This window comes from Fukomys damarensis, unplaced genomic scaffold (genome assembly GCF_012274545.1).
Source record: "Fukomys damarensis isolate Sample0158 unplaced genomic scaffold, DMR_v1.0_HiC HiC_scaffold_2, whole genome shotgun sequence".
In the NCBI taxonomy this organism is placed as follows: Eukaryota; Metazoa; Chordata; class Mammalia; order Rodentia; family Bathyergidae; genus Fukomys; species Fukomys damarensis.
The window spans coordinates 32,725,484-32,743,933 of NW_022900914.1; the positions used below are offsets into that span (position 1 = coordinate 32,725,484).

Below are 18,450 nucleotides of genomic sequence, written 5' to 3' on the forward strand. Positions count from 1 at the left end.
TTTCAAATCATTTTCACAACTCTTTGCCTTTATTAAATCATTAGACTTCGATTTGCACAGGACGGCTTTCTGTTCCTCTATTATAAAGGACTGTTTTACTTTGCACTTAAATAAGAATGTGTAAGGTGTTCATTGTTGATCACTTATTTTCAGAATCCGTGAAGCGGTGAAATGTTCTTTGGAATAGGTTCAGATGTGTTCATGGGCTGTAGAGCTTAAATTTCAAGACCCATGCTCAGATTAATACATAATGGCATATTTGAGATATCTTTTGGAGCATTTATTTATTTGTTATAATATGTAAGACTAAAAATAATTTACTGACATTTAAAGAGATTACTCATTTAAGTAGGAATATACTTTCTGGAACCGATTAATATTTGGACATAGCTAATCTTTTAAAAATATCTTTCCAGGAGCCAAATTCAGAAAATATGTGGGCCATTCTGCACACGTCACCAACGTTCGCTGGTCCCATGACTTTCAGTGGGTATTAAGCACAGGAGGGGCTGACCACTCGGTTTTCCAGTGGAGATTTATTCCAGAAGGTGTCAGCAATGATGTGCTTGAAACTGCACCCCAGGGTAAATCCAGTCATGACTGTCCAATGTTTATATTTCAAGGACTGTTTCAAAGACTATTTTATTTTCTGTGCTAGAGGTAAAGAATTAAGGCCATTTTGAAAAATTCTTTACTATAATACATTTTAAATTAAAAGAAAAAACAAACTTTGGAGATTAATATGATTAGTTAGAGAATTTCCTTCAAAGGATTTTTGCTTGTGCCAAATGCAAGTTAAAGGCTTAAGGTTTCCATGAAAAATTGACCTTTAAAGATAGCTTGGAAGCAAACATATCAGCCTGCTTAAGACAAATATGAACAGTGAGCCTGCTTAGCGAGCCTGGGGATGACAGGGTAACGTTGGGAACGGAAGGTGCCTCCAGCGTGGGGTCCAAAGAAGAGTCTTAAACTGGGGCCCGTGTGTTCCAGTTCAGTGGCTGGGTAGTCTTTTTGTTTCCATCCACTGTGGTGTGAGCAGGAATGAACAGGGAATAAGAGTGAATGACTTCAGTAACCGATGTCTTTGGAAAGTGCTGTGGAGGTTTTGACCATGGCAATTATCAGCGCTCAGTGGGCTGAAGAGGATCTTTACTGAAGTTAGTGGTTAGATTTTCTTTTGCCTCCACTTTCTCTTTGGTGAAATCTGCCCTTCTTATATTTTTCAAAGCAAGATTTCAAACCCAAGGATCCTGCCATCTAGTAGAGGAGTAGAAATATATTCTGTCTGCCTGGGGAAGAATTGTCCTGGTTTGTTACTGCTCCCGAGGTCAAAAGTGTGCTGAATTTAGCCAAAAGATAAAAAGGAAAAAATGTTTTTAAGGATCTATGTTAAGTGAAAACAATGGTGTAATTATTTAATTCACTTTGCTAGGATAGCAGACTATACTCCAAATAATATTTTTAGTACTTAGTCTCAAAATTTTTTTGCTTCTTTCTTGTGGGTTATATTTCTACAGAAGGTGGCACTGATTCCTACAGTGAAGAATCTGATTCAGATTTATCTGATGTGCCTGAGTTGGACTCTGATATTGAGCAAGAAACCCAAATCAATTACGATCGCCAGGTTAGTGACAGAGAGCAATAAAAATGCATAACTGAGCCTAGAGCTTACTGGCTTTGGACATTGCATTGAAAATGGATGAAGCTTCAGCAGGAGAAAATTAAGGCAAAAATAAGAAAAAAATGCCTACTTCTTGCCTTTGAATACAGATTTAAAATAAAGCATTCACTCAACAATATAATTAGAAAAATTAATTGGAAGATGGTTACAAAATTGGAAAACTGAACCTTTAACATCTGGGCTGTTTGCTTCCTACCGTCATTTCCCTACCCACTTCCTAGAAAAATGTGCATGTGAGCTACACGTATTTTCTTTCCCCTCTTGTCTCATTTTATCTCTTCTCTTCTCTTTTTCTGTTCTCCCTTCTCCCTTCCTTCTTCCCTTTCTCTCTTAATCATTCAAGTTTATGATTTCAGGATGGGCCTCCTCAAAGCACAGTAGTTTTCATGTGAGCTGTTATCCTCATTTCTCTCTTAACATAGGCAGTAGAAGCCCAGTTACAATGTGCAGTCTCCCTCTGTCAAAAATCGTCTCTAGTCAAAAGCTGGCCAGTTGCACCCAATTTGTCTAGAAGTTGACATTGCATTTTACCATTAACCAGTGTTAATCGTTCAGAAGAAACTGGACACACAGCACTTTGTTGTGGTGAACCACAGGGCTTCTGTTTTCTTCTCTTATCATTTGTAAGGTTTGGGAAGCAGGTCCTGTGTGTGAACATGGGGTGAAAGAGATGTCAGATTTTAGATCAGCTGCAGTGTTGTTCACGGAAATGTGCCCGATAGGTCTGTGGCAGTGGCCATGCACTGCATGTCTGTGGGCCAGATCCTAACACTGAACGGTCCAGTCTCTCATCCACTGCCACATTGCCATTGTGTTAGGATAAGAATGCTGATGTGGGCTTCTCTCCAAAGCATACATTCTATGTACTTCTTGGTGTACTTCTATAGAAACACTGAGTTTACTGCCTTTCAGATAGCTATGGTTTTGCCTGTCTAAAATCATCACTCCTTAGCTGGGCGCACGCCTATAATCCCAGCACTCGGGAGGCTGAGGCAGAAGGATCGCTGTGAGTTCAAGACCAGCCTGGGCTACATAGTGAGTTCCAGGTCAGTTTCAACTACATAGTGAGACCCTGTTTCAAACAACAACAACAAAAGAAACACACGCACAAAAAATCACTCCTTTATTCAGTGTTTGAAAATTTGTATTAGTACAAATTTGTGGTTTAAGTCAAATTCATGATTAAATCAACTTGATTAAATATTGGTAAATGTAGCATGCAGTACAACTACTAAAAAGGATTGAAAAGAAAATTATTAATGTGATATCATGCAAACACTAAACAATATACCCTGCTATCAAGGACAAATGAAAGGTAAGTAACATGAACATAAGATTTAGGAAGCAAAGTGATTTTGTTCAGTTGGAATATTTTTATTTAATAAAATTAATGTTAATAATGAAAAGGCATCACTGTATGGGAACCCATGCCTAGAATGTAAATAATCTCCCTAGCATCTTATTTTCCATGTTTTCACCTGTATTTGTTTTATACTCACAGTATTCCTAAGCTATTCTTGAGCCAGGGAATAAGTTTTATTCCATTCTACAGGTGGGAAATTGAGGCCCACAGAAGTTGTATGACCGAGCAAACAGCAGTAGGAATACCCTAGATTCAATATGCAAAGGTAAATAGTTGATGCCCTGAAGAAAGCACCATTAATTTACATGAATAATTAGAATTAAAAGCAAACTTGATTATGTCTGTAGTAGACAAAACAGAAAACAGTAACACTTTCTGGCTTCTTGTTTATGATTTTCAGTCAAATCCTAAACAGGAATTTTTATTGTAATAAGGTATATTTCAGGTCGGGGATTTAGCTCAGTGGTTCCACCACCTGCCTCACAAGTGCAAGAACCCAAATTTGATCCCCAGTACCAGGAAAAAAAGCCATATATTTTGTGAGTATAATACATATTACATGTATAATAATATATATTTCATGATGTATTAATATTTCAAATGTAGTTTGATCAAATGAAAATTTTTCTTCATGAAGATGAGAAATTATTACATTTTGTTTATAGTGTATTAGGTGGACATTTCTTGATGTTAGATCATAAAATATAGTAAATATCTTTATTTTCATATATATTTGAATTATCTATATTTTCATATATAGTTGTAGAAAATGTTCTCTTGGCAGCAGAGTATAGGCCGTAGGTTAGGCCAAGAGGGTGAGCAGGAGGCCACATAAGGAAAAGAATTCTGAAGAGTGATTTTATTTTATTTTTTATTTTTATTTTTTTGGTTTTTTGAGACAGGGTCTCACTATGTAGTTGAGACTGACCTGGAACTCACTATGTAGCCCAGGCTGGTCTCAAACTCAGTGATCCTCCTGCCTCAGCCTCCTGAGTGCTGGGATTACAGGCATGCACCACCATGCCCCGCCCAAAGTGTGATTTTAGAAAAAAATTGCTCATCTTGCAAGTGTTAGAATCATCAAAAGATTTGTTTTTTTACTTTAGAAGAAGTGAAATAAAGTAGATTTCATTGATAATTTAATCTACTAATATGTCATCCTAATATTTTCTGGAACAAATTACCTAAGAAATAATGACAAATCAAGGAGGGAAGGAAATTATCAAGAATCCTAGTTACTTAAAAATATTCCATGCTAGTTTTGTTCATTAAGAGAAAGAAGTAAGATTTGATCTCATGTCTTACGTTCTCAAAAACATTCTATTGAAGCAGCTGAAGGTTTCCTAACAGTGTCACGATACTGATGTTTTGAGACCTGAAAAGAATCTTAGCTAACTGTTTCTGTTTGTGCTTTCAGGTTTACAAAGAAGATCTACCTCAGCTAAAGCAACAAAGTAAGGAGAAGAACCATGCCCTGCCCTTCCTCAAACGGGAGAAGGCCCCCGAGGACAGCCTGAAACTCCAGTTCATACACGGGTGAGTGGCCCGTCCTGGGGATCTCGTGACTCTTCTGTCTCTGCCGTGCCTGTCGCCAGCCTGTTGCTAGGTTCATGGAGGCTCCCTCTTTTCAACACCCTTCCCTCAAGTTGCTCACATACCGATGACTGTGTTCTCGTTGGGATTCTCTGTCCAGTTTTCTCAGGCAGCGTGCTGTGGCCTTCACGCTCTGGTTGCCTCTCGACCCTGAGCTTTTGTCCGGCCTGGTGTTGGCGGCTGCTCCTGCGGCTCGCTGCTGTCTCGCCACCATCTCCGCAGCATTCACCCGGTCCCCTGCTCTGAGTTGCCGGCCTCACCCTACTGTGCTGTCTTCATATATTTGCCTCGCATAATCCCTGGCTCATTTCAAATTTTATAAAATTATATAATATACCTTGGTACATTCGAAGCTGACATTATGCATTTAAATGGTTGAGAAAAATATATCTGATGTTATAAATACGTTAGTCATTTAAATGGATCCAGTGGAACCTAAATGCCGTGAATATTTCATCCTCACTCTTACCAATTTTTAAAATATATGAACAAGTGCTTCTATGACAGCAGAATATTTTATATCATCCATATTTCTTAGACTCTCATATCCATTTCTTCCATAAAACTTTGTTTACATATGTTTTCATGCTTAAGTCTTTTGCCATTATATCATGTCTTCTGCAAGAGAAAACACTTTCTTGGGTTTTTTGTTTTGTTTTTGTTTTTTGAGATAGTCTCACTATGCAGTTCAAACTGGCCTTGAATTCTGTATGTAGCCCAGGCTGGCCCCGAACTTAGAGAGATTCTCCCGTCTCAGCCTCCCATGTGCTGGGATTACAGGCATGTGCCACCACACCAGCTAAGGAAAAAACTCTTCAATTCAATTTTAAATTTCATTTCCTGTGACTGTAGACTCCACCTCTGCCCTTTCTAAGAGGGAGACAGGCATTGTGAAAGAGGAGATGGGAAAGGAAAGCCTATGTAACTACCGGCGTATTCTCAGTGCTTCTGTTTTAAGGAAGAGCATATACAGGAGATGAAGATCTGGAAACAGTTTCTGTTAAAATGATCAGTGCTCATGTATCTTAAAAAGCCAACCCATGACCTCAGAGGGCCTCATACTTTATTCAGTGTTTCTCTGCTGTGCAACTGTGGAAACAATGGGGTTCCATTTGTACGTTGTTCGTATCAGCTTTGCTTTGTCTCTGGCAACTATTCCATCACTCACTGTTCATTCACCTACGTGTCTTTCTTGCACCTGTGCTCCAGTTATAGAGGCTATGACTGCAGAAACAATCTGTTCTACACACAAACCGGGGAAGTTGTCTACCACATCGCTGCAGTTGCTGTCGTATACAACAGGCTACAACACTCCCAGAGGCTGTACCTGGGCCATGATGATGACATCCTTAGCCTGACTATCCATCCCGTGAAGGACTATGTGGCTACTGGACAGGTGTGTCTAGCCAAAGCGAGAATCCAGTGTACATGTTAGAAATTTGAGAAATAATTGGTAGAAATAAACGTGAGACAGGAAGCTGAAGATTCAGTCAACATTAGAGCATTTCTTAAGGATGGGTGAATCAGTCAGTGCATTCTGGCACTGTTAGGAAAACCTCTTTAGGGATGCTCTCTGAAGCAGTGAAATCCGAATGGGACTAGGTAAGATAGAGAACAATTTATGAAGACTGACAGTATGTATGTCCTCATCACTGCATACCCAGTACAAGCCAGTACAACCTTGGTACTCAATAAATATTTATTGAATCAACCATTTTTAAACTATTGTAATAGCTAGATTGTAGTTATTTTGTAAAATTTGAAGCTGTAAGAATTTGGACTAATTTTAAATTTTATATTGCAGCCTTGAAAAATGCCCTAAATTATCAAAACTGTTATTTAGAATGTCTGTATCTTAAATTGAGTCTGCAATTGCAAAGCTACTCAAAACCATGACCTTATAACTATTCAGTAATTTTAGAGTGTAAAGAAGAGAGCAATAAAATCAATTTAATGCACAAATAATTTATTAAACTCAGATGTATCTTGCTGTTAAAATAATTGTCAAAAGTATTCTGTTTACCCTTTGCTTCATATATGTAGATTACTTTTTATTCAGTTTTAATTACAGATAGTTCAATCATTGTTCATATCTGTGTCAAATTCTAAGAAAAATTTGATGTCATTTGAAAGGTTAACATAAGACAACTAAACACTAACTTGAAATACAGGTTCATGAGATCCCTGGGTGAAATAGAGACCATGAAAGAAATCTTCCCCCAGAAGGGTGCATTTTTCGGGGGGGAAGATCCATAGCTTTTATGTTGCTTATGAAAGGTTCACAATCCCCTAAAAGGTAAGAGCCACTGGTTTTATACTGATTTTCTATCTTTCCAACTGCAAATTAGAGACCATTTTTCTGAGTTAGCTGGCATTAGTAAGTTTTCTAAATAATTGATCATTGCTTTGCCTTTTCACTTGCGCTTAATTTTTGTCTGTACTATAAACAGATGGTTCTTGGGAGTTACCTGGATTCTGCTCATTTATGTGGATTGCCTCATCTCTAGTTTTGTCAAACCCAATAGGAAAACTGCTTTACTATTAAAAACTTCTCTCTTGTACAATCCACCTTAATGACAGATTGTCAAGCTGTAAAACTTTTCTCGGGGAGAAAGGTAGGGCCAGACCTTCTAGAGGTGGGTGAAATAATTAAAGGATTAAAAGAACTCTGTAGACAGTGCCATGAGAACTTACAGGTAACTTCCTTGACTGAGAAATGGAAGCTTTTGTATAGCACTGAGAAGAAGAAAGGTGCAAGTAACTGACAAAAAAGAAGCACAGTGAACAGTAGAAATAATCTTAAAATTCCCTTAACCTAGGAGCCATGAGACAGGCCCAGCTCGACTGCAACCCAACTCAGTGCTACAACTAAGCTTTGATGTGCTTAATACAGAGAGCCCTTGACTTAGGAACTCAGTCCATACTTGAGGGCTGGTTGTACCTCAAGTTGGTTAATTAAAGGCTCAGGCTCCTCTTTCTACACAATCTTCAAGGCCTCTCTCCCTTGTACAGGCAGATCTCAGTGTCGTTAGAAAGATGTTGGCCCAGGATTTCTCAGTTAACCCCACACAGGAAAGGAGGTTGTAATGTTCCTTCCAGAACTCTTTAAAGGTTAAATCTATATCTGAGACCATCTGGAAGTACAAGCAGCTGGCATTTGGGTTGTAACTCAAGACTTTGTTTGTAAGTTAAAACTAAAATTCCAATTGTGACCCACGTTGTATGTTAGGCCATTTGTAACTTGGGGGTCCACTCTACCTCTTTTTCCTCATCTGGAAGATAACAAGCTTGGACCAGATTATTTCCAATACTCTTCCCATTCCCCAATAACATGGAATAATATAGTATAATAATATTCTGTCGGACCAGATTATTATAGTTCATGAGTAGTTAATGCTCATTCGTTTATTTAAGGTGGGAAGAGACGCTGCTATTCATGTGTGGGATACACAGACACTGAAATGCTTGTCACTGTTGAAAGGGCAACATCAGAGAGGAGTGTGTGCACTTGACTTTTCAGGTAAGCACTGGTTTCCACTGGAATCACTGACAGATGTCTTCTTTAAATTTTTTTTAACATCCTCCTACATGGTTGGGTTCTGTTTGTAATAAAATAAGCTCTTTGTATGTCAGCTATTCAATCAGACTGGGAGTAGTATGTGAATACCTCACCGAACAATGTGGCCTTTGGATCACACATTTTTTCCTTCTCTTCCTCATTTCCTCTCCTAAATCATTACCCAGAGCTCACACTGAGTTTTCTGTATTTGCTTGAGTGATTTGAAATCCATAGCAGCTGTTGCTATTGAAAGTCTTAGTTGCAAATGTTTGGCAGTGACTCAGAGCATCAGTTTCCTCTCCAAATAAGTGTGAGCCTGTTACTCCATTAGAAATATAAAATTAAAATATAAAGAACTAGAGGGAGGACCACAAATCATTTGCAAGGGGCCACTCTGTAACACTGGTGTTTTGGAAATAAATTTCATATTGAAAAATAGAACTGCACCTTTCCTCTCAATTTAAAATTTGAGTACAGTGCTATAAAAATACTAATGGAATATAATGATAGAAATGTGATTTTTCTTTAGAGTAAACTTTCTTTAGAATTGGAGATTGAGGGTCTATCATGAAAGATATTACCTAGAAATTTTCAATAGTAGTTGTAGAAATTAGACTAGTAGAAAATAATCCTAAACTTTCTACATAAACCAATTATATAACGTTCTTTCTCTAAACACCATTCAATACCATTCACATGTTTCATATGTGCAATAATAGTCACTGCATCCATGACCCTACAACCCCAGTTTCCTCTGTACTGTCACTGTTGAGTCATTTTGTCTCTCATCTGCACCGTAATCGTAGTGCTCGTCACTGACTCCACCCCACTTCCTCCGGTCCCCGCTTCCCACTCCTGGAATCTTCTGGAAGCACAGTTACCCTTCTTGTCATGGACTCCCACTGGTTGGCTGATTCGAGACCGAACTCTTGGTTAAAATTCATGCCCTTCCCTGATCCGGCCTCAGCCAGCCTTTGCAGCATTTCCACCCACTAACCCATTCGTGATCCTTTCTGTTGACCTGACTTCAGAGCCCTCTTCCTCTTTTGTCCTCCTGCCTCTGTTCTTTGCTTTGGCTGTTCCCATGAGTCCAAGGCCTGTCATTCCTTAAGACCTGGATGAATGTTTTCTCTCCATCCTTCCAGGCAGATGACTTGTCCCTTTCCTTCTTAGTTCATCATCACTGCTTTCATGGCATGTGTCAAATCCACGTGGTACTGAAGCTACCTGTGTCAACATCTATATCCTGCACACACAGGAGAGCCCATCTCTCTTTTCCCCACTGCACATGTTGTAGTGCTAGGAACATAGAAGGTTAAAAACTTAAAAACTGTTGTGGATGAATGAACAAATGAGATTTTGCTCAAGAAGCTCTGTCTTACCTCTCACTATTACTAGTAGAACTTCACATTATAAACCATGTCTAAGTAAAAATGATCTTTATTCCCTGACCAAGGCAATACAGAAAGTCACATTTTGTTTTTGTGTCACGCATATTCTCACATACTGTAAGCTACTATAGAAATCTGAGTTGTTACATTGTTACTAGAAATTATTCAGTTTCTCATGACCTCCTGTGGTCCTTGAATTAGTAAAGTCAAAGCTAAGCAGTTTGTACTGACACTGATGGCCAAGGGAGGTAGGGGAAGGCATGAGTACGGAGGGAGAGAGAACTACTCAGCCTAACTCCTTCAAGCTGAGTGCTCAGATAACACTTATGCTTAACATGCTTAACTGTGAAACCCTAAACTTCCAGACGTTTGATAGGTATGCACTTTTAAGGTAGAAGTGCCATGTGTCCTTGTTAGAGCAGTAAAATAGAAAAGGAAACTATAATTTTATTTCATTTATGTTTCTACCCAGTGTTGAATGAATTTCCTGCTTTTTGCCCTATTGTCATCGCAGTCCTCAGTGGCTGAAGTACTCTTTTCCCAAAATTGATTTTGTTTTGAGACATATGTATGTATACTTAATATAGACAAGTGTCCTTTAGAAGAGTGGTAAGATTCATTAAAGTCCCCAAAATAATAAAAACTATTTACAGGATTATGAGAATCTAATATACCTATTTTTTAGGTGGCATTGAAAAGTAACTCAATTCTTCTATCAGTGTGGCAGTGTTTATAAGTGCTATAATTAAAAATGTTAAGTATGTGAGCTATGTGTGTTTCTTGCACATTTCTCTTTATCAAGTGCAGTAAAAGAAAAAAGCTACCACTGATTTTATATCACAGTGTATGTATTAATATATGAACAGAATGGTAGGATCCTTAGAGTGGCATGAATATAATAATGATTAGATTATTTCTACAGAACTGATATTTCTATAGAACTGGTATTTATATTTAGAAGAATCAAAATAACTTCTAATTTAAATTCTTTAGAGAAAGGGATGAGCCGAGTGTTGATCAAAGACATTGATTTTGACATGGGTTGGCAGTACTGAGCTGGTACCCAGTACCTTGGTCTCTGCATTTCAGGGAGCCTCCACCTCTCCTGGGGTTGCTTGTTTTAGAGAAAAAAGAGCAAGAGATTGTGAGTTTAGATAGCTTCCCTCAGGAGGTGTTCTTTTGGATCATTGCCGGAAGAGGGAAACCAGATATCCCAGGAAGGGGTGGAGGAGCCAGTTCTGCCACTGCTCCTTATTCCCTTCTCGAGCACCTGAAGAAATTCTCAGACGTGAGGTATCTCTGCATAAGAAGGGCATTTGGGTTTTAACAAGGCGGTCTGTACTCCCCAGAAGACAGACGTTAGGGCAGAGCCCAGGTATTCAGAAGAGATACTGTTTTTTATTATGGGAAATTATGTTTTTGTCTTGGGTGTTAAGTATAGTGTTCGTATATAAATGACAGAAAGGGATTCAGTTGATAGTTTTAGAAAGCACTAATATTAGGACTATTCAGGGAAATCGTCACCAAGGACCACTGTGTGTGATGCATGGTCATATATAGATGATGTGTAGTAGTTGATTGATCTTTGTGTTCCCTGTGGCAATACTTGCAGTTGAGGCCAATTTATTTTAATTTATCTTGATAGTATTTTATGTTCTAATGATAAAAGTTTAGATTGAAATTCCTATGACATTTTACCGGCCAGGAATGGAGATGGAGATTGTGGAGATATGGCCTGAATAAAAGTCAGCAGTGGCACATCCAGAGCTAGAACCTGCATCTCCTGGCTCTTGATCTAGCCTGGCAGCCGCCAGACTCAGAGTTGAAAACTGGTGTTGAAGGTTTGGGGCAGTGCCAGCAACTCTCAGTCCTAAGGCCTCCTCTGTTGGTGCCCTTGCACCAGTGCTGGTGTGACTTTGGCAGGAGACTTGCACCTGGAGCCTTCTATACGCTCGCTTGCTTCCCCTGTGCCTCCCAGCAAGTGGCTCCAGCTGCCCCTTCCACCATCCAGTCTAAATGTAGAAGAACATGGTCATTCACAGAGGCCATCAAATGGAATAGTCCCTCAGTGAAAATAGATAGACCCCTGTTCTGCAGCAGCCTGTAGTCACGTACTAACCTGAAATCAGAGCATGGGCCATTTTATCTCCCTTTTGAAAACTGGTAGAAAAGTGAGTAACTCAAGGCAAATCACAGATGGAGACTGTTCAGATTTCCCTGTCTAACCATGTAGTGTTCATTGGTTATGGCCCCATCTTTGTGTCTCATTATCCCACAGCCACTTGTCTCTTAGGAGTCAGCACACATGGTGGTCTCAGGGAGACCTGCTAATAGTACTTTACCTGTGTTATTAAAGAAGTAAATTGTCCTGGAAATAGAGTAGGCAAATGATGTGAAACCAGACAACAAACAGGCAATTACATAAAGGGATTTAAAGATCTTTCTTTTCCTCTTTTTTGGAAGAGGGACAGCAGTGAGAATTGATCCCAGGGCCTTGTTGCACACTAGGCAAGTGTTTTCCAATAAGCCTTACACAAAAGGATTTAGATCAATTCTTTATTTCTGCCACTTTTCTAAAGCAACCAAAGAAGACATTTTTAATTGGTTCTTATAACATGATCCACAATTCTGGATTATGTGGACAAGAAGGAATGAATTTGTACTATCTGACTTAACTGAGCAGTTCTTTAATTCTTGAATTTATTATCATTTTCAAGGAAAAAGGGAACTATCTTTGTTTTTACACCAGTAATAATGAAAAATGATTTCCATATAAATAGAAAACCAGATTAGAAAGGGAGACGTTCAGCCATATAAATATTTTATAGCCTAAATATCATCTATGTATTTTTAAAAAGCCTTCATGAAATAATACTGATTTCCATAATATGAGCACATCTAAGACCAGCTTGATTTCATTGTGATCAGTTGAGAAAACCTATGCATTTTTTATGAACCTTGAATAGGACCAACTTGTAATTGTCTGAATAAAAATTTTCTCTTTCTAATTTGCCCTGTACTGTTGACATTTAGTGCCTTCGAATTATTTTTGGACTGTCACATCCATCCATAATTAATGCATACTGTGACTGGAAAGATCTGAAAGGACAGTACCTATTTTCTAAAAATACGGCCAAAGGAAAGAAAAAACAAACAAACAGGAAAAACCCAAAAACAACAACCCTAACTGGTCAAGGGGACAGTAGATTTTCAAAGCTAAGGTCAAGTCTGTTCAGGGGAAATAAAAGCCGAGAAAAAAGATAAAAAGGTGGCCAATTAAATTTCCAAAATGTGTGGTAAGCAGAAATAAATAGCTTACACCTGCAGGGTTTAAAGAAAAGTCACCTCCAAACAGAGGCACGGTTGTTAAGGTACCTCTGAATTTGTACTGATTCTTTGATGGCTATCCATTCAGAATGCTCTCACATAAGGGTGAGAGGTTGATGGGATACTGTAGAAATTCTAAAAAGAAGACGCCTTCTAACCCACAAAATCAGCCTGCCAATAGGCCTTTTTCAGAAGACATAAAACTTGAATAACTATCATTTTAAATGCATGAATGCTTGCATCCCAAGAGGGATATATTAATACAGATTCACGGCTTTCAAAACATAACCAGAAATGTAGAATTAATGGATACAGAAAAATACATTAAATATTTGTGCAATATTTTTGAAAGGAATGATTGAAACAGTTAAACTTTTATAGCTGTGTACCATAGTACATTTCCTTTCTCTTAATACTGCCCACAGGCACATTCCATATTTATCTTCCTTATCACTCTCTATGTCACCAGCACTATCAGCATTCAGTGAAAATCAGCTCATTGTAAGGATGACAAAGGAAGCATGATATGATTACTCTGAGCCTTGAAAGACTGTGCAATCTGAAAAGGGAGAAAAAGCATCAAAATAATAAAATACCAAGGCTTGCTAACATAACTAGGCCATACCAAGAGAGAGGGAAAAAATAATAATGTTGGTAATGAATAGGAAGTCATTACCATTAGGGAGAAGTCCCTTCTCCCTAATGCATAAACAAGACCTTATTCAATTTAATTCTGATAGCATTTAAGTATAATGACTTATCATTAGTTGTTTGTAGTATCATCTGCTGATGATTGGATCATTTGGGAAAGTGTTAATGTCTCCGTCAGATACCCTAGTCTACTAGTTTAAAAGGTAGGGCTGGGGATTTAACTCAGTGGTGCTGCCCCCTGCCTTGCAAGCACAAGGTCCTGGGTTCAATCCCCTATACAGAAAAAAAAAAAGGTTTCACCTAACTTTTAAATCCGTGTCTCAGACTTAGTAATGGTCAGAGGTTGGAGAGGATGTGATTTGTTAAGCCAGTTTCTTTTCTCTTCTTCTTCTTACCCCCAGAGAACAGCAGACCACAATTTCCTTTTGGTTAGGGTCTCTGGCACAAGTAAGGGCACTCACACCATGGGCATAGGTTAGCACTCGAGGTTGGTTTCCAAGATCTAGCCATGCAAATATAGGTGGTTCAATTAAAGTTTAACTTCAGATGAACAAATAATTTTAAATGTAAATATGCAATACAGATATAAAAATTGTATGGAACTTATACTGAGAAATTATTTTTGGCTTATCTGAAATTCAAATTTGACATAGTTTCCTTTAGTTTACCTGGTCACAATAATTTGGGGTCTGCCCCAGGCTTGTCTTTGAAAGTAGCAGTTGAAATGCTAAGTGGACCAGTGGACCTGAGAGAGGCGGTTTCTCTCACACTTCTGTTTCTGCACCCTAATGGCTGGTCTTGTGTAAAGACACCCTGGTAAAACTGATGTGGAAGAAGCAGGATCACCTGTCTCCTAGCAACCACACAGCTGGGGCTTTGGGATGGAGGATGGGACTGCTGATCTTGAGATGCTGCTGCTTTGTATCTGGCCTTTAAGGAGACAGAAAAGGAAAAGCTTATTGGCCGTACCTGTTTCATCTTGAAGGGGAAAAGCAATTTAACTCTTATTTCACTTTTAATTATATATTCACTATATTTTAAAAATTGGAAAGCAGCCTAAATGTCCACATTCTAGTAACAATTCATAATGTTGTAAGTATTTAGTAATAAGGGGAAATGCTCATGATATGATAGCTGAGAAAAGATTAGATGATAAAGTGTTTGGTATGAGCTTGGTTTTTATTTTTCAAAGCACATTTATGTAGAGAAAATGACGGACAGGATATGCATCAAATGTAGGCCCAATTTTCCAGAATTGGGAAAACTTAAATTTTTCTTTTTTCATAGCTCCTAAATGTCCTACACAGTAACCAGTGCATTAAATTTGGAATAAAAGATGAAATTAAAACTTACAGAATTATAAAGTCATCTTTTGAGGGAGCTTGGGAAGTTAAATTTAGTTTCATAATGTTCTTATCCTGGGTAGTTAAATTGAATCCAATTTTTTAGAGTTGAAAATAGACTCAGTCACAAAGCCAAATAGCTCTTCTAGTAAATGTCATATGGCCTGTCCATCACAAAATAGACAAGGTTTTTGTTACCTACCTGTAAAGCTCTCCCATAGCCCTGTGTCTCTAATTGGAATGCTGGGTCAGCGATTTAGTTCAGCAACCAGTTACAGGACCTTAACTATTGCTAGTTTACACAGTTCATTCTTGAGGTTCCTTTACTATATATGTTATTGTTAATATATTTGAGCCTAACGTAAAGGTCAATTTCTTATTCCTCTTACAGTATGTTAAATGTTTTGATTTTTTTGTGGAAGAAATGAGTCATTTGACATTTGTGTTGTTTTTATACAGCCGATGGAAAATGTCTGGTGTCAGTTGGTTTAGACGATTTTCACAGTATTGTATTTTGGGACTGGAAAAAGGGAGAAAAGATAGCCACAACCAGGTAAGAAGCTGCGAGATCTTACAGTCTCCTGCTGCTATCGTGCTTCAGTAAAGGTTAATACTTTTCATTTTCTGATAAGATTTCATCTTCAAACTGATGAGATTCTCGTAGAAAGCTTAACACAGAAGAAAGCACACTGCACTATTGCATGGTGCCAAACTTAATGCAGAACCATTAATGTTTGTTGTGGGGAATTGGAAAATTCTGAAATGCTTCCCGGAGAGCTCCTCCTCAGTTTGGTTTTAGTTATATATGCTTTGTTTCTGTCAGAGATTTTTGCCAGCAGCAGAAAAACAGCTTTTTTCGGGCTCGTGTCTCGCCACTTGTTTTTCCTGTCTTAGCATCTGTGAAGGATTGTCAATGTCACTGGAGTCAGAAGCACCATTTGTCATGAGGCTACAGCGTGCTGGAAAGGAGGCCCCACCGTGTGCATCTGCCACTCGCTTTGAGAGCAGGCAAATTGTTTCCCTAATCTCTCCCGTCTTATAAATAGATCTTCAGGATCGACTGCTGTTTATAGACCACCTGTCCTCCAGTACCCCAGCCTCCCTGCCTGCTGAATCAGTGCTAAGTCTGAACGTTTCTTTCCACTCCTACTTACACTGAGTTTAGCTGAGTGCCCACCCCCGGTCAGAGGTCAACATAGTTGCCAGCCAAGGCCCAGCAGTGCAATTTGTAGTCTGGGCGTGGTATTAGATCTGACTGGCTCTTCCTGCATTACTAGCGTCCTGTCTATCTTGGGGTACAAAAGCATTTTAAGTTGATTGCCTTGAATCCCATCATTTATTTTTTTAATTAATATTGTCCTCTACAATATTAAATAAGAATGGTTTTGGCAATTTGTTTTAATAAGTGAAGATCTACAAATTGTTGAAGACTGAGGAGAGCAGCAGATGGAGCTGTAAGGACTCCAGCTGACCTTCAGAAAAAAATGAGGCTTTTCTGATGAGAGCTGTTGAGATGGAATTGTTGGCATCAATGACAGCTCATAAATCTGCCTGCCTAGTGGTTTCTTTTTTGGTCTGTCTTTCTAGTACCCCTTACTATTGGACCAATTCCCTGCAATACTCAGATTCAGAACCTAATCAGAGCTCTTTCCTTCTAGACTAAGTACTGAATCTTAGTTTAATATTTTCGATAACATACTATATGCATTTCCACATAAACTCAGAAAAGATCTCTGCATCTAAAAATCCAGCAGAAATACACCTTTCCTGCTAGCAAACCCTCTACCCTATGGGTGGCTCGCCAGTTACATGCCAGAAACATTAAAGCTCTGGGGTGGCTCTGGGGATCCCAATTGTCCACACTTGGCCACCTGCCATATAATGTTAATCATGGTGAAGGGTAGAAAAGCTTTACTCAATATGGCTATGCACAGATTAAAGAAGTCCAAGATCTGTCATCAAGGTCTGGGAGAAGCTTTTTAAGGTTTTATAGAAAAGAGGAACAAGGTAAAGATTGGGGGTTGCATAGCTGGGGAGTTGCTCGGGCTATGTCTGGTTGATCAGTATCTCGGGGACTGGTTCATCAATGGAGAGCTATCTTTGCTTGAGGGGGCAATTTGATTCCCATTATGAGATGACAGCTCCTCCTTGGTTGGGGAAGGGGCTTCCTGGACATGAGATAATTGCCCCCATTTAGGGAGATGGCCTCGTTATGGGGCGCTGCAAGCCTCTGCCTGGAACTGCGGTGGCTGCTGGCTGAGAATAATAACTAGAAACTTCTGGATAATGCTGCAGGAAATCTGAAACTGGGCTTGTAAAAGCTGGTCATTGGATGACTGCAAATCCTGAAAATTAGTTACTCTTATCTTGGTGTCTCCTGTCTTGAAAGGGGGAGTGATAAGCCGGGGAAACTTAGGGCTAATGAACTTTGTACTACAGATGGTCTTTTTGTGATTAACATACCTTTCGGCAGAGCTGAGCTGGAATCTGACCTCGTATCAAGGCAATCCAAGCTTCATCCTGCTTTTAGTTATCCACTGGGCATCTGCAGGCTCTGCCTCTAGGCCCCTGATTCCAGAGAATGGCTAACTCAGAGCCACTTCTCAGAGTCAGTCATTGCTTACAGTAAGACTTAACAACAAATCTGCTTCTAGCCAGTGTGGTGTTGTGGCAGCGTGATTGTTCTACAACAGTGCCGTCATGCAGGACGTGAGATTTCCTCACTGGCGAAGGTGGAGGTTGGTAGCTGAGATGGTATTGCTGCTACAGTGCTTGTGCCCAGTGCTGATATGTGCCAGCTGCACAACACTGCTTTCTTGGAAGTCACCCTTGACTTGTGAAAATGTTTAAGTGAGCCTACTCTCTATCAAGTCAGGGGAATTCAGAATTGGCACACACAGGTCTTATGAGATCTCTGAGATTTGGTCCAATCTATTTGAAAAATATCTCTGCGTCTTTGTTAATTTTTAAGTGTCCTTAGTCACCTCCATTGCAAGTAGATTTTTAAATCTTTTTTCATTTTAAAGGTTTTTTACATTTCTGTCTACTATACAAGTTATTCAGAAACTAAGGGCAGTCTCTTTTATGGGCAGTAAATGACCAATTGTTGGTGTCTATCAGAGCAGAATAATGGGAAAACTAACCTAGTACTTCTGTGTTCCTTTATTTGTGTTTGCATTACTCTGGTAACGTGAGGATGAGGGATCCTGACTGGTTTTTTTTGTTTTGTTTTGTTTTGATCAGAAGTGCTGAGTATTGAGCCCAGGGCCTTCACATGGAATTACATTCCCCTTACTCCCCTACAAACACACACCTTTAAAATTTTTTATTTTGTAATTTGAAGGCTACTGACTGACTACTTTTGGCATGCTTCCCCTCAGCAGTTTGGCTAAGGAGGGATCTTAGGCAAAAATATGCAGTTATCAGAATGCTTAACAAGGGCCAGGGGGTTAGCTCAGTGGTGCTGCCGCCTGCCTCACAAGCACAAGGACCTGAGTTTGATCCTGGGTACCAAAAAAAAAAAAAAAAAAAAAAAAGCTAAA

At 39.0% G+C, this 18,450-nt stretch overlaps 1 protein-coding gene across 1 annotated transcript in view; it reads left to right on the top strand.

Moving 5' to 3' along the window:
* Positions 1–18,450, top strand: part of Eml6 (EMAP like 6) — a 251,167-nt gene that overhangs the window by 141,947 nt on the left and 90,770 nt on the right. Inside the window, exons 12-17 of the mRNA XM_010615906.2 lie at positions 417–584; positions 1,518–1,624; positions 4,462–4,580; positions 5,847–6,033; positions 8,052–8,157; positions 15,368–15,461. Coding sequence (XP_010614208.1) covers positions 417–584; positions 1,518–1,624; positions 4,462–4,580; positions 5,847–6,033; positions 8,052–8,157; positions 15,368–15,461 — 781 coding nt within the window. The remainder of the gene's footprint in view (positions 1–416; positions 585–1,517; positions 1,625–4,461; positions 4,581–5,846; positions 6,034–8,051; positions 8,158–15,367; positions 15,462–18,450) is intronic.